The sequence below is a fragment of the Hippocampus bargibanti genome, linkage group LG09, assembly GCF_051943395.1.
Source record: "Hippocampus bargibanti isolate YZ-2025 linkage group LG09, ASM5194339v1, whole genome shotgun sequence".
NCBI lineage: Eukaryota > Metazoa > Chordata > Actinopteri > Syngnathiformes > Syngnathidae > Hippocampus > Hippocampus bargibanti.
In genome coordinates, this window is record NC_142742.1 from 13,772,062 (window position 1) to 13,796,214 (window position 24,153).

The 24,153-nt window shown below is 40.9% G+C and overlaps 1 protein-coding gene across 1 annotated transcript in view; it reads right to left on the bottom strand.

Moving 5' to 3' along the window:
- LOC148893717 (latent-transforming growth factor beta-binding protein 2-like) overlaps positions 1-24,153 on the bottom strand; it is a 127,732-nt gene that overhangs the window by 67,408 nt on the left and 36,171 nt on the right. Inside the window, exons 4-5 of the mRNA XM_089003872.1 lie at positions 7,077-7,303; positions 3,767-3,955 (exon numbers count right to left, since the gene is read on the bottom strand). Of these exons, the coding sequence (XP_088859998.1) occupies positions 3,767-3,955; positions 7,077-7,303 (416 nt within the window). The remainder of the gene's footprint in view (positions 1-3,766; positions 3,956-7,076; positions 7,304-24,153) is intronic.

Consider the following 24,153-nt stretch of genomic DNA (forward strand, 5'->3'; position numbering starts at 1 on the left):
ACTATAACAAAGCGCTTTACAGAACATACCACACTATGTCCAAGAAATCTCAATATTGATCCACATATAAGTAGTATTATAGTGTGGAAAATACGGTCATTATCTATTTGTATGAAGGATGCATGCCAGCAGACCTCTTAAGAACTCAGCCCACTCTCATCTGTAAATGTTATGAACCGACTTTGTCTACTTATCCAAAAAGGAAACAAAATTCTAGTCATATGTTGTCAGTATGTGGATACAGGTATATTGAATGCCATATCTCTACTTCAAAACACACTTTGAGTTGGATGAGTTATGAGATAAAAGCGAAAGGATGTGCAGTGCAGTGTCTTCTTGGAGGGCATTGGATGCACTCACACTCATGTACACGCAGAGAGATACCGCTGCTGGGTCTTACTGGCATGATGGGAATGAGCTCCAGTGTCACAAGGCATTCATTAACAAAGCCAGCCAGGAGGGTTGGAATATGCGGAGAAGGCAAAACAATAAATAAAGGGAATTGAAAAGATAGGTCAATTGTGTGTCCTACTCAGTTTTGCATCTCTCCACACAAACAACATTTTAACTGTATCCTCAGCCCGTTGTGTTCAGTATATACGAAGGCAACTGGTGCGGGTAAATCCTTTGAACAGAAGTTTGAAAAAGCACCCAAAACAGAAAAAAAAACATACTTGAGGAGAAAGATAATCTGCACTGATAAAAATATATTCCAGGGCAATTTTGCAACGTCTCCAATGCAACACAGATCTTTTGACTGGCAAATAGACCAAATATGTTTCATCCTGTTAAAACAATTTTATGGCTCAGTCGGATCATGCTGAATAAAAGCTAAAGAATGTCAATACACAACAAATGGCGTGGCAAGATTAATAGAAACCCATTCAAAAGTTTAATAATGGTCGTTTTTGAACATTTGTGTCAAAATGTACTACCAACGTTATTGTTCAGGAGTAGGGAAAGGCCTCCTCCGATTAGACATGCTGGCTATAGTATCAGCTCAAGGGGGCGATTTAATTCTTTTGGTATGGGATGCAGGTCCGAACTTGTCAACGTCAGGCCAGTCCCACCCGGGCCAGAAACTATTCATAGGCCTACTGTAGACTGCATGCAGTGTCTGTCAATTTGTGCGTCCACTTAAAAAAACAACAAAAAAACAATAATAAAACAATTAAAGAGAAAAGCACATGCTCACGTTACTCACTCCATAAACAGACGTCAACCCCGTGTGATGTCATCCTTTAAAGAACAGCAAGTACTGTGCACAAGGGAGCCTGTTATAATTATACAGCCAGTTTTGTTTTGTTTTTTACCACGCCAGCACAGGGAGCATAACAAGCGAATGAGATAACTGTTTGCGGCCCGCTTGACATTCCTTGATGAAAACACATGCCCAAGTGACAACAGGATGCACACCACCTCATTTTAATATACATGAAAAAAGTGCACTCTCAGTGAAATACAAATAATTCTGATTCACAAAAATATGATGGCAAGAGGTCAATATTATTGAATCTCTTACTATATATTATTTGCCTCAACCCAACGGACACCAAATACCCAATTCAGTGGGTCTGCACACAACAGCGTGATCCTAAAATTACACCTGTGCAGAGATAATCACACTGCATTTTGAAAAACACGCTTCAACACAGTTTTGCAGCAATTGAAGCACAATCATAAGCTTAAGTTCTTTCCAAGTCAGAGGACTCACCTGTGAGTAGAAGCTGCCCGTTTCACACACCCTAAAATGTATCCATTTTCTCACGCTAATGAGGAGCAACAGAGCAACATAGCTTTAGGGCAGTAGTTCTTCACCTTGTAAGAGGTACCGAACCCAACCAGGTCGTATGCACATTCAATGAACCCTGACGGAAAAATAAAAATCGGATTCAATAGGTGTCCCTTCAGTTTTACCGATGTGAGACGAGAGTTGGAAAACATGACATGACCAATCATGCAGATAGGACGCTGGGTCACATCATTCCCCTTGATGCATGTTGAACAAATTCGTCTGAACGCTTGCTTTTTTTTCTCGACATAGAATTAAAAAATTGTAAAAATCACACAACGCACAGTCACGAATGTCCCGCGTTGATAACTGAACGAACTAAATTTGCTGCAACACTGATTGAACAAGTAATGTAATGTGATCATCTGCTAACAGTGATGGTCAAGTGGGCGTGTCATAACTACAGAGTCACCTGCATTTTAACCACCAAGGCAGAGTCTCTGTGGAACCCCTGAGACTGATTCATCGAATCCCTGGGGTTCAGTCGAACCCAGGTTAAGAACCACTGTTTTCGGGTAAGTGTCAGAATCTCTGACCCAACTAAGAAATCGATGCAGTGATGTGAGAGATGAACAGCACAAATTCTGTGTCCTCCGAAAGGCGCAGCTTCTGACACAGAGCAATTCTCAACACTTTGGTATTTGATATTTTTACAAATATGAATCTTCGTCAACATATGGTAATTACAGACAGCATTTCAACCTTGAGGGATGCCTCAACTGTTGTTGTTTCTTTTCTGAAAAGGTTTTGTATGAACTACTGTACACTACTAGCTCTACGTTTAAAATTAATGTTCTGAAAGAAACATCTTAACAAGAAAAAATTGTCAGTAAATGTCCTAATCTGTTCCAAGCCTCCCCCAAATTTCAAAATATCAAAATATGTAGCAAATATATGTTACAATTAGATTTTTGCGCAAACAATGAGGTTAGTGTAAAATGTGAAACTGGAAGAAATAAGAAATAATAATGATGTTCATTTAACTTTTGACTGCTTCCTCATTGTTTTTTGTCCTCTTTAGTTAATGTTCTCTCTTGGAAGTGGTTTTTGACAGGTGTTTTGTAAAGCACTGATCTCAGGATGTCTGCTTGTGATGGCTTTGAACAGTCCTTTGAAAATGTCCAAAGCAAACACCGGCATAGGGCGCGATCGATAGAACTCATTCGGACACAGTGTTGCCTAACAATCACACCTTTAATGGTACATTACCCATAATAGCGACCTCAGGTTGAGGATGTTTCCCTGTTTTTATGGAATTAGTGAGACTTTGTGTGGTGCACACACCCATCATCACTACTCCATGAGAAGTCATTAGTCTGGGCCTTAGCTGGACCTTTGCGACTGAAGTCATAAAAACATGCAGGGTCAAGGCCCCTGGCCTTGGCATTGACCACTGCATCCTTCTCGTGAACACTACTGTGTGAGTTGGACGCAAAGCGTCCCGGATAAATCGCCAAATTTAATGTAATCCCTGTAAAATCCTGTTCAGGCTGCTCGTTGTGTGTTAGCGACGCGCCCATTCTCGTCTTTCATTCTAACGCACTCTCCCAGAGAGCGCGTTAAATGGGTAACGGCGAGGTGTAAACCGCAGCAAGATGGGGATAAGTGGTGGGAGCGTGGGACCACCATCTCTTAAGTGTGCGTGTGTTTAGGGGGATTAGGCCTCCTTTACAGACCCTTTTAATCTGCTGCATTCCTTTTTCCTCCCATTCTCCGTCCTTTTCTTTCTCTTTGGCAGTGAAGATATATATTTTTTTCTCCTACTCTGTGAGCTTTGGTATTCAGGGCAGACAGCATGACACCAAGAACCCATTTTGTCAGACTCACCCAGTTAAAAAAACGAAGAATTGAGATTTAGGGTCTAAGTGTGAGAATCAGAAAAACAAATAAAGGAAAGTGAAGAGGCATGAAAGGGAGACAAAAACATCAGATAAGAAATCTATGAATGTGTGAGGGCCTTAAGTTGACACTCACAGAGTCGGAAGCCTGTCGCCTTAGGCTGTTGCTGCTGCAGCGGCTGCTGGTGTGAAGTCTCACTGTAGACAGTGGTCACGTCTCCTTTCTCGCAACTGTTGTAGCAGCGGCCGTTTCTGCACACCCGACGGCACGTAGTAGGCGTGAACACAATCTTTATCCGGTCCAAGCTGGAGGTGAGGTTGGCCCCTGTAGAACACACGCACAGTCGGTTGAGTAGGAGAAACATCAGAATTAAACCGGAGACAAGCTCCATGCCTTCTTCCTCGGCCTCACTGTGACACTCTATTCATCTCTTGGCCGAGTAACGGGCAATTTATAAAAGCACAAGGGTGTGTGCCGATAACCGGCATTGGCACGCTGTAACTGGATGAGCAACTGCAATTCAAGCCAGCAAACATGGAGCAGATAGGTGGCTAGTCTCCAGGGCCTTTATCTTTGCGAGAGGGTGTTTCAGATGGCTGTATGAGTGATGGGGGCAAAAAGAGGTGAGGGCATGTAAATGTTCTCGACAGATGGACTTGTGGTTATTCTGGTACAAAATAAATTCAATTGAAAGGTTCATTTGAGATACAAGAGTGAGTGTAAATGGTTAGACGTGCCTTGCGATTAGCGAGCAAGTAGTTGAGGGTATAGCCCATTTACGACCCCAAGACAGCTGAGATAGGCTCCAAAATAACAGCTACCCTTGTAAAGATAAGTCATTTATATAATGAATGGTCGGATGGATAACATGAATATAAACAATATTAGAATTTCCCTCCCTTGTAAGTGTGCTGTCGTACTATAGCAACATAAGGCAGTTTCCTTTAGGATGATGTGAAGTGGGGTGTTATATACGTATGTGGACGTTGCATTCAGTGAAAAAACAGACAGGGGGGACTTTATGAGGAAATATAATACTCACTAACTAAATAAAGACTGATCAGACATTAGGAACGTGGCCTCCAACTCAGCCCAGAGACTTTTTGCAGCCCCCGGGATACTATTTTGCGGCACACTTGGCCAAAAAGTTTCAAAAGTATAATGCTTGCGTGGCCCTTCATGTTTTGTTTTGTGATGTTGCCCAAAGTAACAGGGAGATAAATGAGAGGATCAATCCAATTCTGAAGAAAGTTTAATGTTTGACTGTTCTAAATAAAGACTTAGAAAACTGGATTTGTTGTTCTTTTTTGTGTGTGTTGCTTATCATAGTAAAATAGAAGAATTTTTGTGGAACACTTAACTCATCCACTTCCATTCACAAATTTATTCAGGAATTAAAAATATGATATAAAACGCCTTTCCTGGTTGGGTTTGGGTTCCGATAGAGCGCAGGCCATGGCCTCTGGCAACGTTTTTCCTTGCACAAGTGTGCAGCATTTCCTTTTTTTCCATGTCGCCGCATTGTTCCAGCTTCAGCTGTTCTTAAAGCGCTATATAAACCAATATGTATGAATTGCGGTGTATTTTGGACTGTTGCCCTCATTTCAAGCACATATAACTCCAGACGCATATAATTTAGGAGTTACAGTAAAGTCTCGTTATATCAATATTCTCTGGAGTCGGAAAAAATATCGATATAACCGGACTATCGATATATCCGATCCTGCAGCATGTAAATTTTCTCCTTGCGTTCATAGAAATAGTATTGTAATAAGAAGTACTATCGATATAACCGATATCGATATAACGAGACTTTACTGTAACTCTTTTTTTCTGATCAAAGAAAAGAGATTTCTTTTGCGGCATTGAATATTGATGTCGTCCTAAAACTCAATAGTCTGTGGGTCCTGAAACTTGAGTGAAAATGACAAAAACCCTGCCACGGGATTGGACACATTTTTGCATGTGTGGCAGTGAATGAGTAAATATGATGATGGTGGATGGTGAATATGTTATCATAATCAATCATAACATAATCAAGGTTAGTTGTTGCCACCTAATTTCTTTTGTGTCTTTTTACGATGTGTTGTTTGATTTAAGCAAGCGGGCGACAAATTAGAGCACGGCAACTACAGTGAAATCTCATTATATCGATATTCTCGGGAGTCGGAAAAAATATCGATATAACCGGACTATCGATATATCCGATCCTGCGGCATGTAAATTTTCTCCTTGCGTTCATAGAAATAGTATCGTAATAAGCAGTACTATCGATATAACCGATATCGATATAACGAGACTTTACTGGATTACAACTTGGTCCAATATGCTGTATAAGGTGCCAAAAACTAAAGAGGGCCGATGTAGTCCCAAGCACGATCTAAAAAAAACAAAACAAAAAATAAGCATAACATCACTACTGTGACTACTTTAGATTTTACTTGGATTTCAAACTTACAGTATATAATAAAATGAACTTCCGGACAGGTTGTGTCCATAATTTGTAAAATCACTTCAAATGACTTCTACTGAGCGTATTTTACAAAGATTCCACCGCATATGACTATATTTTACGTTTTAAGACTCGCGCTGAATATTCAGGAAGGCTTGTTTTCTAGTTGATGACGATTCCTGATGTGACGTCACATCTGGAACGCCCCTGACCGAGAAAGCGACACACAATGCATTTTGGGTACTTTGTTTGGTCTGAAAACTTTGTTGCTCCGGGTTGATGGCGAAATTAGAAGGAAAACACATAAATAACGCAATGGTGAATCATTGTGTGTTGCACCAACATTTGGTGCAACACAACTAGTACAACACTTGATACTAGTTGACATGAATTCCCAGCAGACAAATCAGCCCATTTCCAACGGAGCTTGGGCACCATCTTGTGCATTTTCTGGGCGCTACATTGGAGTACAGATGCCTCAAAATGAGACGGAAGGACTTCTTTATGCTTTCCTCTATCTATTTGAATCATATTCATAACTGGATGAGTAACAAGAAAGCATCTAAAAATATCAGCCTGCATGTTTTATTTATTTTAGATGCTATAAAACGTTTTTCTGATGTCAGTTAGAAAACAAAAAACAAAATGTGCCGGTTGTCCTTCAATGATTGATATTCCTGCGGCATTGGGCAGGGTACCAATAATGTCCAAGTGTTTACTTCTGCTCACACTCTTCAGCAGAAGCAAGCATGCAGATGAGCGGCACAGCTGAGTACAGCCGTGAAGTACAGTCTGGGACACTGCCAATATTTGTTTTCAATTTTTGTTCCAGTTAATGGTCACATAGCAGAATGCATTCTGTCTGCAGCAATGGGTTGTTTGTTTTTAAATGGCAAAGCTGGGCGCAAATGTTTAGTGTGCATGTACAGAAAGTGATTTATGACATTCATTTCAGTGCATATATGCTTTCCCCCCCCCCCATTTTTTTCTTACCTGCTGGCGATAAAGCATTGCTGAATTGTCCATGGACCTGGTTGTGAATGGTTGGCCTGTGAGTGTTGAAGGAGTGCACATTGTTCCTGTGCTCATTTCCGTGGGCGTTTCCGTTGGGCAGCGCGTTGGAGGTGATCGGTCCAGAGGATGACGGATAACGCTTCACGGTTCGGGAGGTCCCAGTCAGCTGAGGGGAGGATTCAGGGGGTCCCCGTCCCACTTGGGCCCTGTCAGTTACATCATCACAAGACCACAAACATATGAGCAAAGGGAACATCCCACACGTATATATGCAATCAGCAATGCGTGTGCATCACCGCGAAATTAGTTTCAGCATGGTGACGCTGTGCAACAGAAAATTATATTCCTGAGAGATGAGCATTGTGTCTTAGGTCATAACTAAGCTTTATTAATAAATTTGTACAAATTAAATTTATAAGAAAAGCATCATTGTCTCAACTAACATCTGCTGCAGGTCTCACGATGCCGTGACTCTTACTCAACCACAAAGATTCTTTTTGATGACACAAAAGACATTTGGTAAGAAAAGATAATTCATCAGTGAAAAGTCAAAACAACAAGGGAAAAATGATCCCGGTCTCAGACCAGCGAAAACCAGGTTGCTGTGAGGCCTACATTAGCTTGCCCGGCACCCATTTAGTCTACTTGACTAGATGATGAACTTGTCTGGACTGCAACCACATCCTGCGCAGTAAACAAGGCCGCAGGAAGTATTAAAATTAGGGTCAAAGAACAAATCTTTACCCGGGCACACGTTTTGTAACACTGCAGAGTTTGATTTGGGTCAATAACTTGAGCCCATGTTGCGTGACCTGGAAGCTGAGCTCATGTGAGTGACTGGTGGGAGTTGCGTGCCTCAGATAGACAGGCAGATAGTCGTACCCAGGATGCAGGGAGCTAGGAAGTCTTCTTGGCCTGTTCTGACATTCATATTGGCAAATAAATATCTGGACCCAACTTATTTGGCCTGTCAAGAGAGTCAGCAGGGCAAGATACTGAAATTAGATCAGTAGAATGTTTCTGAAAAGCATACCAATGACCTTGCAAGGTGATTTCGGCATAAATCTTACCCTCGGACTAGAATACGTCTGTGTAAACTCTCAATCGTACAGGAGTGGTCCATCGATGAGAAGGTTTCTTCAGCCGTCATCTGTACAAAGTTCGCTGACGAAGCCACTTGGATAGGAGGCGAAACGTCCGAAACCTTCACTTTTGTACAGATGACGGCTGAAGAAACCTTCTCATCTCGAATTAGAATGTTTGCATGTTAGTTAGCGGTGAGTAAGTCTCGTTTAAACTCTTGTTTAAATGTTAGCACCCCATTCAGCACACGGTATCAACCGTGACTTAACCCAGTCATGCACCCTGTAAACTGATAATCAGAATCAGAAAACCTTTATTCGTCCCACAAATGGGAAATTTGCAGCCTTTGAAGGGGATGGGGTGGGTGGGGGTGAAAGGATAGTAAACAAGATATTCTAAGCATAACAAAATAAAATGTCAACTGTATACTGTGCAAATGTAAATGTGCAAAACCGTTTCATAAAAAACTACATAGTGCAAGTATCAAGAAAGGCATATTGATATATTGCATCAACCCATATTTACAAGTATCCAGTTGTTGTTTTTTTTTTTTGTTTTTCCATGTGATCATTGAGAATTGCAACAACATGGTAAATTGTCCACTGTGGTAACTGCTACACCTGAACGGGTTAATATACTGTAACATTTTAGCGAGGATGCACTATTTAAAGATTCCCGATGGTAAAGTCCTCTATGGAGTCCTCATAATACACACAGTAAAGGCAAGAGCAAGCTTGTGTTAAATGCTTATGTGCCAACTTTTGTTGACAGTGGTAGATGTCCCTCATATAAATTGCCTCAATGTACAGTGCTCATAAAACCACCAATATCTCTTTGTCTCAAGAGATTATCCAACGTGACAAAATGTTTCAGTGAGTTAACCACTTATAATCATTTCCTAGTCTGTTTGTTTTCTTTCAAAAACTAAATTGGTCATGCACCCCAAAAAATTATCATTTTGTTTTAGCATTTAAAATAATTACAGTGAAGTTTCGTTATATCGATATCGTTTATATTGGTAATACTGCTTATTACGACACTATTTTCATTTCCCGTGCACATTTTTTAGTCTTTTTATGTATAATTAGTTCCGTTAAGTACGATTCATAGTTTTTACGATAATCCGGTTAGTACGGTGCTCTTTTTCATCTCCTGCCGGCCATTTTGCTATGTTTATATCGATACACGCCATCGGTCGCGCCATCGGCCTCGCCGTTGGTCGACTTGGTCACGTGACCAGCTCCCGTGTAGCAGAGCCATTTCCATTTTCAGACGATAGCTCGTGTGTAGCAGAAGAGATTGAAGTGTTTGTGTTAACAGGTAAAAATGGGAAGCAGAAGAAGATTGATGACTTTTATAAATTGCATACTTAATACAGTAAGATGTAAGTGTTGCAGTTTCCCTCTTGTGTTATGTACATGCCCACTGAACTGTATATGAATGCAATCGTTTTTTGCAACAATGTTTCTTGTTTTGTCTGCTGAAGCGTGATTTTGAAAATTACCATACATTCCATACTGTGTATTAAAGGACAACCGATGTCACTTTTTATTCAAATGCAAAACACCAATAAAAATGACTTCACGCCAAGACGTCTTGCATTGCTTGTGAATCCAAACAATGGCTTCAGATTCGGATAATATGATTTCTTGTTACACATCCATTTATGAATATGATTCATATACACTGTAGAGGAAAGCACTGAAGAGGAAAGCATACATGTTTGCAATCGATTAAAGAATTATATGTGCCATTTTGAGGCAACATTTGGGGAACATCTCTCACCCCCCCCCCCCCAAAAAGGCACAAAATGGCGAGCTCATGGCCAGCTCCGTTTCTTATATGGCGCTTGGATGCCCTCTTTTGCCGGCTTTTGTTAATGCAGTTCGGCGCAGGACGGATATATCGACAGTACGGTTATATCGACATTTTGTCTAACTCCCGAGAATATCGATATAACGAGACTTTAGTGTATACATACCAGTGTATTAACGTTTATGGAAGCATATACCGTAATATCATTTTTTGACGACCAGTGTGGTTAATTTACAGCAACTGTAGTATGAATCTTCCCAATAAGTGATGGTCTCATATATTTGTTTGGTCCTGTACTTTCACTTTTATACATGTGACAATGTGGATAAAAACATTTGTTTGCTGAAACTGTTCTTGAGCAGGAATCTCTTGTGTTGACATGCAGATCCGAATCGTCCAACATTGGCACAGGTCTGCGCTCGACTTTGTAGTTACACGCGATTCAGAGCCTCACACCATGTATTTACACAGTGAATCAGCTCGCGATACAACACAACAAGAACCCGATAAATAAACATGTTCCATAAAACGCATGAATGCACACACACACACAGCATTCCAAGCTACGATAAATGCAACACAAGTCAATGCATGACTGCCCGCAGCAGACCAGAAAGCGCCTCATCGCTGTCAGCAGGAAGAAGAAGTCAAAGGAAAATAGGAAAGATAGACAGGCAACCATTTGATAGTGTTCTCTCGTGTCATCTTTTGAAAAGGCACTCGACTGTAGTTGACAGCTGCTGACCTAGATCCCGAACCTCAATGGGCGGCTCCCATGGATTAGGATATGACACTGGGAAACGCTAGGTGCTCGAGTCAATGCGGGGACCCCAGAGAAGGCGGAAGGCAAACGCTGCTCCGCGATCAGCTCCAAGTCATGATGAGCTTTTTCCATCGTTTACAATGATACCTGGCTCGCACGCATCCTGCCTCTCTCCTTGGCCTTAGCCAGATGTTACTCTCGCTGTCACTGCCTTCTAATCGTGAAGTGACGTCCTTCCAACATGAGCTCACAGCGGCCCCCTCCACCTCCAGTTCAGGGGCCACCGAGCGCAAGCACGACGCGGCCTGCTTGATGTCATCATTAGGCCCCAGCAAGCAGCCAAGGAGGAACTAACTCTTCCCCCTCCTTGTTCTGGGTGACTTGAAAGCAATTTTAAGGCCTCAGCCAAGATTACACTGAACATGATTTTAAGACACATGGAAAAATGTTTAGGCTATCAATGATGGCCACGCATGTTCAATTAAATCCCTGATGATCCCGATGAATAAACCGCAAAAGTGAGCACAGTTCGCAGACGGGCATCAGGATTATTCGGCTCTAAGTCTACTGGAAGTAAAACAAGCTCATGTTTCCGAGCAGCTACGGTCAATTACACCAAACAGAAGATGTTAAAGCTTGACCACTAGCCGAGCTTATATATTATGTTCAATGTCATTGCAACAAGTGACGCTAATAGCCTAATCTAAACATACATACTTCGTTAACCCTTTCGGCAACAGTGGTTACGACAGTACAGTGCACTCCTTATCATGCCATTGGGTTACATTGGGAGTGCATGCAAGGGTTAAAAACATCAATACAATCAACTGGGATCCAACACAAGGGCCGTGCCAGTGATTAATTTACAGCAAGTATGAACATACTACATATAGCTGTCCATAATTTGTAAATTTGATTCAAATGACTTCTACTGAGCGTATATGAATAAGATTTCACCGCATATAGCTATATTTTACGCTTTAAGACTCACGCTGAATATTCAGGAAGTCTTGTTTTTGAGTTGGTGACGAGTCCCTACGTGACGCCACTAAAGGAACGCCCCTGACCGAAAAAAGACGCATTGTAGCGGTCCTTCAATCACGTCAATGTATTTTGCCACAGGAGGTCGCCATTTTGTGCCTCTTTTTCGGTGAGAAATCTCCTCTCAATGTTGCCTCAAAATGACACGGAATAACTTCTTTAATCGATTGCAAACATGTATGCTTTCTTCTTCAGAACTATTTGAATCATATTCATAACTGGATGTGTAACAAGAAAGCATATTCTCTGAATCTGAAGCCATTGTTTTGATTCTCCAGTGATGCAAGACGTCTTGCAGTGATGTCACGAACTGGGGGCGGGACTTTCTGAAAATGCCCAATTCGCAGCTCAATTTTTTGCAGATTTTGGACACTTTAAGTCATTTTTATTGGTGTTTTGCGTTTGAATAAAAATATCATACCGCGTGTTTTGGGTATTATAAATGCTATAAAACGTTTTTCTGATGTCAGTTAAGAAACAAAAAAGTGACGTCGGTTGTCCTTTAAGATACAGTGGGGACTTGGCTTACAAACTTAATTGGTTCCCAGACAGAGTGTGTAAGGCGAAACGTGTGTATCCCAAAAATTAATTTCCCAAAGGAAACCATTAAAATGAGAATAATCCGTTCCCAGGTTTCCATAAAATATAATTTTCAACTAAATAAGCAATATACCTTATTCTATGTATAATAAATGTGCTATTGTATTGTAATGAAAGAAATACACTGTACTATATAATAAAGTCACTTTATTTACATTTGTGATGGTCGTTGATGGCTCTTAATTGACACCTGTTGCTTTCTGGCTTGTAAGGTCTTACGAAACGGAGGCATCACATTATCATTCCTCATGTTGATGATTCTCATAGCCACAGTCTTTTCTGGATGTAAGTTCAATAAAAGCCTGCACATCATTCCACTTAGCAGCCATCTCCTCCTCCTCGCCCTCAGATGACAACTCCTGAATGGCTTGCTTCTGCTTGTCCTCTTGAAGGCAAATCAAATCCTCTGTGTTGAGGACCTCATTATGGTCAGCAACAAGCTCCTCCGTGTTATTATCCAGATATTTTATTACAACAAAAGGCGTGAGTCAGATAATGTGACAAAAGAAGGCGGATGGGGGCGATCCGTCCAGTCTATTAAGCTAGGCAAAATAAAATGGCACACGGTGGTGCAAAATCTCGCTATCCCGGAAAGCAACAAACGTACACGATCGCGGCTAACAATCACCTCGGGCAAAGCAAACTCTTGTGCTGGCAAGTCCAAAACACTGGCGAGGCGCAAGGCGTCGTAATCATGTTGTCACATCATCGTCGCCGCCCAGAGCGTGCCCCTCCCCTCCTGTCTTCTCCTCCGCTGCTTCTTGGAGACGGCCCCTCCCTTCCTCACTCACCCGGGCTCCCGCACCTGTGTTCAATCCCCTTGATTGTGCCTTCTGGCTATAAAAGCCACTCTTACCTTACCGTCTCTGTCGGAGTATTCTGGAAGGTCCCCGCTACTGCTACACGTCAGGTCTGTTACGTTATCACCCTCAATTCTCACCTCCCTGTTTGTTATTTTGTGCGTGTCTCAGTAAAGACTTTTTGTTGTAAAATCTGACTCCCCGTGTATTTTGGATCCAACCCTTACCTCCTTCCGTCGTGAGGTGACAGCGACTCGTTTAAATGTCTCAGTATCAGTGATTAAGGGATTGACAGCAGCTGGCGGAGGTCGGGAGCAGCGGCCCCGCCTCAGCTGCCAACTCGCACGTGACAAGTTCGGTGTCATTAGTCACGTGAAAGCATCGAGTGAATAAAGCCTTTGTGTAAAGCATTGCTGTGAAAGATGGTAGCAATGGTGGACTTAGCATATCAGTACCGGGCTCTTTATTTGTAGAATGGTAGTAGAAAGTTACTCTCAGGGAAGTGACACACAGATGTCTCGCAGAGCTTGATCGTGGCATGGAGTCGAGCAAGTCGGACTGTGAAACTCCATCCGATGCTGAGCAGGTCTCCAGGAGTTGCGTGTGTGTCTGAGTCCGAGATGATTCTGATCGTCTGTCCCGCGACGGCTGCGCCATTATACCATTTCCATGCGTGGGAAATGTGTCAGACTGAGATTCACATGAAAGTCGCGGTGACGCCACAAACGCACACCTCATTCGTGTTTGTCAATGATCTCCTTCTTCTCCTCGACTGTAATTTTGTTTTGTGTCTTCTTCAGCTGAACACGAGCCTGTGGTTGGGTCTTTTTCAGTCCCATAACAGCAAGAGTATCATCGAAGACGATCGACGCGTGCACTCATAGAAAGGGGGTGGGGAAAGGTAGGCCGGCTGGGGCGCTGTTCGGTCGTGTGCTTTGGTGTTCTTCCGCCGAAGATTATTCCGCCAGCCATAGTGGGGCGGCGCTCCGTGTGTATCCTGAAAAGTAGTGCTTAATCCAAGGTTTAATTTTCATAAATTTAATGTTCGTAAACCGAAAATTTCGTAAGGCAAGGTGTTCGTAAACCGAGGCCCCACTGTCTATATATATATATATATATATATATATATATATATACAGTAAAGTCTCGTTATATCGATATTCAAGGGAGTCCGAAAAAATATCGATATAACCGGGACTATCGATATATCCGACCCCGTTTGCATGTAATTTTCTCCGTGCGTGCTTCGAAATAGTATCGATATAACCGGGACTATCGATATATCCGATATCGATATAACGAGACTTTACTGTATGTATATATGTATAATACATTATAAAATGGAATGGCTGAAAAAAAACCACTATCCAAACAATTCATCATCATCTTCTTCTTCTTCGTTTTATATCTGATTGCAAGGAAGGCCTGCTAGACATAATGCCATTGCTCGGGTCATCTTTCACTCGTCATATGGAAAGCTATTAAACCTCATCACATTTACGGAAATTACAAATCACGACGAGAGCCAAGAATTTACACTGAGCAAGATTGTAAATCTTCCAATGCATTGCGCAACCATGACTTGGCGTTGAGTCATAATAAATATCTTTGAACTTGTTTTGGTATTACAGCGTGCGGATACTCGCCACTCATGAAAGCATGACAAGCAGCATCAAATGGTAGTTCCAGACGCATGACCTAAACCCAGATGGGTTTCGAAAGGAGGTGGTCTTGGAGGAGAAGTAGAGCAAAATCGAGTGCTGTGAAAGGAGGCCAGGTTTGAAAACTGAAAGGAGAGTTAAAAAAAGCTAGAAAAACACAAATCTTTGAGCCTCTGCTGATACTAAAGGCAAACTATGCATGGAATAGTGGTAAATTAAGTACTCTGTCAGGCATAATCATATGGTGCTTTTTGAAGTTTTGTTGCACCTACTCTAAGATTTCTCAAACTATTAGGGTAGGTGGTTTGGTTTTATCGTCTTGCAGTAAAGCCTATTTCAGTTGACCTGGACAGCACAAATCCTAATGATATAAGCAGTGATGCATCAGCCGGGAAAAGGGAGTCTTGGGAAATGGATGAATAGGAAAATTTTGGACTCACCTGATTATCCTGTTTAGTCCAAAATTTCACATCAAGACGCAGACTGACCAGATCCAGATATCTCAAATAATCTTCGCAAGTTGATTCATTTGCTCAGAGCCCAGTGCGGTGGCATTTGTTACCGTCTCTCCCAAGAAATTTCCATTTGGAAAAAAGGTAGAGCTAATGCAGTTCAGATGTAAAAGCTACTTTTCCAACAGTATAATGCCATGACAAAAAGGAACTTTGTTATTTTGATATTACTTTTCCCTTCTTTGCCCTTCAAGATCAGTGCGGCGTTTCTTGGCAGTTCTCATTTACAATTTCCATTTGTTTCAAAGTTGCCTCGTCCAAAACCATGTTTAATGGCTTGCATTGCAGGTTTATGGAAGGCAGTGCAGAAAATAGACTGATAATAGGGGCTTCCCTGAATGTTGGATAGAGTCATTTGGCGAGGAGCATACTGTCTCAACAAAACAGTCTGACAGCAGGCGGAAAAAGTATCTGGAATGGGCATCACAGTCTGGATCACAACACACAACTCAATAAGGTTTGGATCCAGCCATCACATTTGCCTTGGTGTTTTGAAGGCATGATCTACAGTGGAATGAGTGATGGACCTTTGCAGCCACAACCATTAGCACCACATGAGTTGCATGAGCCACCTTTGGAAATTTGAGATATTTGTTTAAAACTTAAGGATAACTTTACCATTTTTCCAACTAAAAGTGTCCAGCAAAACATGTTTTATGGAAGTGCTATATTAAATAAGAGCAATTTAAAGGCTACTTGGAAAATGGGGAAATAAATGATCGCCATTACAAGTGTACTTCAAAGTGCAGGCATTTTCATCTCATTTAAGTAGCGCATTCAAGTTCAATTCAGAGCTTGCCGTCAAATAAGGTGATCATCAGTCTGACTGAAGGGAGCAGCAGCAATGAAGAAAATTGTGCAAAGAGCAGAAGAAACAATGTTCTACTTCGATCATCCGTACAAAACCATTTTTCAGCAAAGTGGACTGATTCATGATTCATCTATGTGGATTGGAGGGCTGATGAGAGCTTTGTGAGGGACTCAAAAGTACAATCTGGGTATTTAGAACGCAACATTATCCATCAGAGACGAACAACCATGCGCAGTCACACTCACACCTAGGGACAATTTTGAATGTTGAATCGGGCTGCCGTGAATGTTTTCAGAATGTGGGAGGAGTACCCGGAGAAAAGCCACACAGGCCCAGGGAGAACATACGAACTCTACATGTGCTAACAACTGGACCACCACGCCGTCTCGTGGAACATTATCTCATCATAAATTTATGATTGTAAATACTGTATTCCAGATTGGCTGTGAAGCTGCCCTCAGACATTTAAATCCCACTTGCTATGTATGCTATTGTGATGCAGAATGTCATTAAGAATCTGATAAGTGAGAAAAGAGTAATGGCTATCTCTGTATTTCAAATCTGTTTGCTTGAACTTGGAAAATAGATTTTGATATAGCACACAGAGGACACAGAAAAAACGTTCAGTCTGGAATTTGGATTGTCTCTGTGTATTTTAGGAGGGGCAAGAAGTGTCCATAGGTTGAGAAAAACAAATTAATCCTTTTTTAAACCCACACACAAGTCAGTGCATCACGCCATGTGCACCACTGGCAGTCAAAACCAATTGTGGTCACATTTTTTATTTCCCAGCCTCTATGTGGCACGCATTCATCGTTTGCCACCAAGTCCCCGTGTCATTCTGTCTATAAAATACCAAGGTTTGATAACTAGCATAATATCCAATCCTAGGTAATTTTTCATTACGCTTTTTAGTGTGTTATGAGGTTAAAATCTTAGCGAAAGAACATAAATGGTTTGAAAGGGGGGTAAAAGAAGCGATTCTTATAAAACAACAAAATCCTTCATTAAACCGGTCTGGTGGGGTGAGGTTCAATTTGGATCGTTCATACAATAGCCTGCTCAGGCAAAACAGGTTAGGCAACTTTCGCAATGCTGATGAGGTGATACCGGGGGGAGTGGGGGTAATAGGCCAGTCGTTAGTCAGGAATGTAGGAACAATCAGTGGGGCCACAGGGAGGGGTCCCGCACCCCCCCCCCCCCAACCTGAGAGTGGGGACCTATCATAGCTGTGTCCGGCGCCACCATGTCTGGACATTAGGGATATATAAATGGGGCCGATACGACCAGTCAGACTTTAGTTCGCTGACGAAGCCTCTTGGATAGGAGGCGAAACGTCCGAAACCTTCACTTTTGTACAGATGACGGCTGAAGAAACCTTCTCATCGATATTGAATTTGAAGGAAAAGAAAATGTAATTAAAAACTGTGTAATGTATTTGTATAGACATTTAAAATTAGTATATACATAAAATTATATACATATAAAATAGACATATAAAATATTTAAATATTTGATAAGGGAATTGTGAACCATAAAAAGTGATGTATCAGGCCACAGTTGACAGCAAACTGGATGTTAACAAACACAGAGCACTGAATGGAACAAAGATGTTTTGTAAAGGCAATCTGATGTGTTGCAATTTGCAACACAACAGATTATGCAAGATTTAATCATTTACACTAGCCTCAAGAAGTAGTCATTAAGAAACTGATTTATAACTGGTTACTGGGTTGGTGGTGGGTTGAGCAGATGCAGTCGCTGCATAATACTATGTGCTACATTGAATTCACTTTTGAATAACGGGGTTCAGTCGCAGTTTATTATTTTATATATTGATTGTTCTTGGGAGGGAGGAAGATGTTTGCTTCGAGCGGACACAATTTTAAGCTCCTCTCATTCATTCATTCATTCATTCATTCATTCATTTGTTCGTTCATGATGCGCTCTATCCTAAAAATGGCCATGGGGCGTGAGCTCATCTCATTTCGCTAATTTCCCATTCGTAGGACTCGCACTTCACTCCTCTGTTTACATGCATGGGAGCTTCACATCTGAAAGCCAATCGAGGAGGGAATTGATATAAATGTTTTGGGTTAATGAACCGGTGGCTCCTTGGTGTTGCCAGTTGATGAAAACGTCGGTAAAAATGATGTAATGTATTTGATACATTTCATAAATACACCGTCTGTATGTAACCGAAACTGTCCATTTCATGGGTTATGTTTCATTCATTCATTTCAAGTACGATTAACGCGAATTGAAATATCAACACTGCTACACTTCATAACTTTGCAGGTGCGCTAACACTCCTATTACCTTTGGTTGGTTGCCATGACAACATAAATATACACTCTATGTTTGAATCGAATATTCCGTGGACGTGTATTGATTTGCATATAAACCCTTACTGACATAGACAGAAGGGAGGGCCGGCCACTTCTGAATGACAAAGGTGAACCAAAAAAATGTACTGACACGCCCACCTGTTTCAATGCTGAAATGCATTTTGGTAATTGCATCCGTTTGTAGAATTATACAAGTATATGATAATGCAAGGATTCTTTGAGTTTAAGTATATGAAGTACCAGTCACATCTGGAGAAATGAAGCGAGAAATGTATCATGTTTGTTACTATTTAGACTGATACAAGATTTTTTTTGTGTTATTTTAATTCTACACGGTAATTCCAACATGAAAAATTAACATATTTGGTAAATTTCAGATGATAGTACACCAGAAAATGTTCAATTCCACTTTTTGGAGGCATCAAGACTAAATTATTGTCCATGTGGTGAAAGAAAGCTATGCTAACCCAAGACATGTTCAATAATTAACCAGATTTAACTGTTTACAACTTGTAGCAACATCATGATTAGCAACACATTCATTTCTTTTTTTAACAGTTGATCAAATGTCACAACACTTTCTTGTCACAAGTAAAGCATGCCAAATTCATTTGATACCGATTCGTTCCACACCAGAGTTCGGTTACTTTGTGTGCACCTGGCCTAAGAAATCAAGTAGGAAAATAAACTACCATTGAGTTAAATTAAAATGGACCAAAGGCGGCAACCTTTACAAGAACCCCTTACCCTCGTCTTTGTGCAGTAATCGGTGTTTGTTGTTGTGCCATACACATTTTTGGCTGAACTCAACCTGTTTTCCCTTTTCTAGCCAAACCATTGGCTATGTTATTCATCCAAAGAAGCGGTTTGTTTGAAATACATGCTCTTTGGAAATTATATTATTGAAGGTTGTGCCAATAGTTTAAAATGAGTAAGTTCCATCACAGAAAATGACTCCACACAGGCACTTACTTCTGAAATACGTGGAGGGATAAGGCCAAACATCAGTGAGCAATTAAGGACTAGTATTTATTTATTTTTATTGTTATTATTTTACTTTCTTTTATTTTGATAACATCTTCAATCATTAAGACTGCGATAATTGTAGGTAATGAAAGAATATTTAACCTTCGTGAAAATCTGGGTGTGTCCAATGGCTTATCGCACCGGCCTTTGAGACTGGATATAATCATGTTCTATATGTCTGGACAGCCTTCCAAGAATGCCTCTGGTAGCAGCCAGATGCTTGGTGAAATGAATTACTGTGGGTTTGGATTGGATAAGACAGGTTATTTTTCTTCCACTGGCGATAAGGTTCATATAAATGGGTCTAGTCAAGAAGGGAAAACAGTAAAGGTTATTGAGAAAGAACTTTTGAAAAGTATACTAGATGGACCCGATACACTGCCAAATTAGGAGATGGGATGCAATTTAATTACAGTATCATTTAATTGCAAGCATCAAATTGCATATGATAAATTTATAGAGGTTTAATAGAAGATGAACAGGTGTCTGGATTTTGTTGAAAGTGTCTTCACTTTTTGAAATGAATATCAAACTGCTACCAAAAGTTCACATTGCCTCTGATTCATTTTTTGAGGATTAGGATGTCGTGGATGACTGACTACACAGCAGATAATAGAGTTCGACGTGAACATAACACACAACTGTAGTTGGGTAAACAGTTCCCTTTTTGTCTCCTCGGGTGCCAAAGACATAATAAATCCAGCGAGGTCGGATTCTGGACGTAAGCACAGTGGAGCAGTTGCTGTGGTTCAGGGGTTACAATCATAATGTCTGGAGACATTGTGAGCTGAGAGGTAATTCAATCTGCGTTGGTCTGTTGTAGTTACTCTGATCATTCACTGAGCAAAATGCCACAGGACAGGTCAGTGGGAAGAGCCACTGCTGACTCAGCTATTTCTGTGAGTGTCACATGTCAGACTGCTCTGACAGTCATCCAGAGTGGGCTTCCGGTACAAGTGGCAACTGAAGGAACTTTTAAAATTGGCTGCATCAGTTTAGGGATCAGTAAAGAAAGGTTCCTGGAGCCGTAAAGAAGCCCTGTGTGACCACATAAAGTTTGAGAAGATCATTTGAAACTACACCGATTAATCTGCAAGGGTTGAAATCGATTTCCTTGATTTTGGACGATTGGTCATTGGCTGATCACTTTAAAAAGAATTTTTAAAAAAAGAATATTGTCCAACAATCTCCGGAGAGATTATCTAAAACTCGGTCAATCCTACTATGCTGTGAGATGAATAATAGCCTTTTTATTTTCCCTGAGATATCAACTTCATGTGCAGTTAAAACAGACCTTCTGTATTGTTCCACAATTTGTGTTCAATGTTTTACATTTAAAGAATATTGTAACATTTAAGATTTATGCTGTTGGATAATAATTTGAAGAAAAAGAAAATCTGCCTGAATCAAGGCACGAGAAGTGATTTGTGAGTTGCCCCAAAAACTTGGCACTGTTGCCCATGAGTGTGTTGCAGACAAGGCTTTAGAGAAATGGGATGCGGGAGTGAAAGACGTATCTGTCCCACAACTAAGTGCTAAATTCTCTATGGCTCTTTGTCCCCCCTTGCCTTGCAGGAAGCCAAACACTCATGGGACTCATTTGGCACTGTATTTTTAGACAAAAACAGCTACTTTTCCTGGTCTGACTGAGTCAATATTCCTGTGTTCAGCTTACTGAAATTCAGTCTACAGTAAATTTAGACTGTCTTCAACAAATATGTTATACTTGTCAAGCAATATTTTGACAGAAAAGCTGAATCTTCCTTTGTGCTGGCGCTGGACAATAACAAGAACACACAGAAGACAGATCTTGAGAAAGTCACCAACCTATTTAATCATTCCTTGATGACAATATTGGTTCCTTCCACTGTAGTCAATGCTGGTTTCATGTAGATCCCAAATTCTTTGCTAATTCAGCCCCGTCCCTCTCCCAAAAAATAAAGATTCACTTGTTTGTAGTTTCCAAACTCCAATAATGAGTAATGGCAAGACCACTGTTGATTAATTATTTCCCCATACAGGTGTCGAGGTCACCAACAGAATTTTGACAGCAGATTCAGTCTGTGCTACTGCTGCTGGTGTGGTTTGTCTGTAATAAGAGTGAAAGCGACCAGTGATTCATGATTAACAAGGCGAACTCCCACTATGACCACAGTTTCCTCTGCGAAATGGCTGTGAGGTTACAGGCAAATCCTTGAGTCAACAACCCAAACACAAGCACTCAGATTTAGCCAGTAGTCATACTGTACGTAGGTAATGCGGAGATCAGACTATTTTTAAGTTGGCGCCACAGGAGTGGCTATATACCTTTACAGCAGCCACCATCATAATGCTTGCTGATGTTTTTCTACTTCTTTCTTTCCTTTACTCTTCCCTTCATAACTTTGCTGCTGTGAAATGTAAATTTCTCCACTGAGAAACGACTAAAAGTACATCCCATCCAATCCAATCCAATGTAATCCAATGTAAATTGGGACTTTCTCCATTGTGTAACAAATAATGGTTTTCTTGTTTTATCTTGTGGGTCATTCCTCTCAATCATTTGTTTGTTAATTCCTAATGATCGTGAAAGCAACAATCAACCTCAACAGTAAAAATAACTGAGTAAAGACACAGATTAAAGACGAGAATGATGGACAGTGGACTACAAAGGCTGGACAATTCTGATTTAGATGAGCATCATATATCTGAAATGTGCATGTGAGATTCAAAAATGATGTAGTGGGATGATAAAAGAAAATATTGTGGAACAACAGACGTCTGAAAACTATGTATTGGATTTAAAATGAACCAAGATGGTCCAACTTCTTCGATTCATCCAATTTGAAATGTAGGCTCTTCGCATTACATCATGCATGATAGCGATCCATTTTCATAATGAGTGTTGCAGATATGATGTGCAAAGCCAAGGAGATAAAAAGCAAAATATATCATGAACAACCCCAGGAACGAGCGGCTATACCTGAAACGTTTTGTGAGAAAGCCAAACTTCATCACTAACAAAAAAAAATGTTTGTCATGATGTATTCAGAAAAATCGAATCACGCATTCTGACTACTGTTTACCTCAGACTTATCCCATACTTTCTCAACCACAGTGTTTTACTGTGTAAGCTTTTTATGAGCCTCGAGAGTGGATGGCTGGATTGCATCAAATAGCTTTAGTGCAGGAAAAACAAGGCCTTTAAAAGAGCAGTGTATGCTTCAAGAATAAAAAGGGGTTACAAACAACCGTCTTGAACACTGAATCTCGTCAGTCACTCCTTTTTCATGGATCAACTACGGGAATTTGAACAACCGCTTTGGACTAACCAAGGCTGGTGCACATGGCCTAGTTCACACAGGTTACCAATATTTTTAACTCAGTTTACAAGCTGGCTTTGACTTTTACTTGATAAGCTGAGAAAGGGCGTGAAGAAAAACAATTTTCATTTTAACCAACCAGTCATCAGCTACCTTTATCACTACAGCTAAATCTACTCTTCAGGTGCTTTCTTTAGTTTGATCATGTAAGCGAGAATGAGAGCAAGATGACCTTTGTAGGGATGATGTACACATGCTGCACACACACATCCTGCTCTGCCCCGCTCTGTTTCCTGCAGACGACTGATGTCATAGGCTAATGGGGGTGTGGGGAAGATAGGCCTCAATGGAGAAGGTGTTATCATTCCAGCTCAGCCAGAGGGGTTCATCAGCGGCCCTGACCCTCCTACCACGACCATCTGGCATCAATGGGAATTCATGCTGACAGTGACAGGTTCTTCATGACTGCTGTGCGTCGCACTTCCAGGAAAGGCCAATGTCATAATGTATTAACATGTCACACCTCAGCTGAGGAAACAGCTACGCCTTTTTTGACCTCCATCAAATTCTACAATTTATAGTCTCCAAGCACATGGCCTTGAGGCATTTGATACCCAATGTCGAAAGGGTCGCAAAAACTGTGTGAAAAAGGGTGAAAGGTTGTTTCTGCATCCCAAAGCCCAACATGTGTTAAGACTTTTATCGGCAGGCTGGAATTAGGAGGCGGGAAGTAAAAGATGGGCCCTAAAAAAGAATTATACGGTCACACTTAACAAAATAATGCATGATGCCAGAGATATACACGGAGTAACAACATCAACATTGTCAACTAACACCTTCTCAAACATTTTACAAATAGTTTTGGTAGTCCCAACAGAAGGACCTGCATAAAGGGGTAGCGAAGAGGAAAAACAGAAGAACGTACATGTGAAGTTGTGTGAAACATTCAAAAGAGCAGTAAACACAAAGCGTTAATGTGTCCCAATGGAGTATCACGCCATGCCAACAGGAAATGATCATCCACAGACATGGGGATGAGTAAGCAGAAGGAGTAGCAAGTGAAGATTTAAAGGCTATAGAGACAGAAGTCAGGGCACCGGGGTCAACAGCTAACATATGCACTCATACAGGTTATGACGCATCTTTTATTATGCAGTTCTACTATGTCATTAGAGTTAAAGGAGTGTTTAAAGTTTTATTATTTTGACATGATACTCATGTTTCCGGGGCCAAGTTAATAGATGTATTAAGAGTCTGTATTTAGATTGGATTGGATTTACCTTTATTTGTCTCG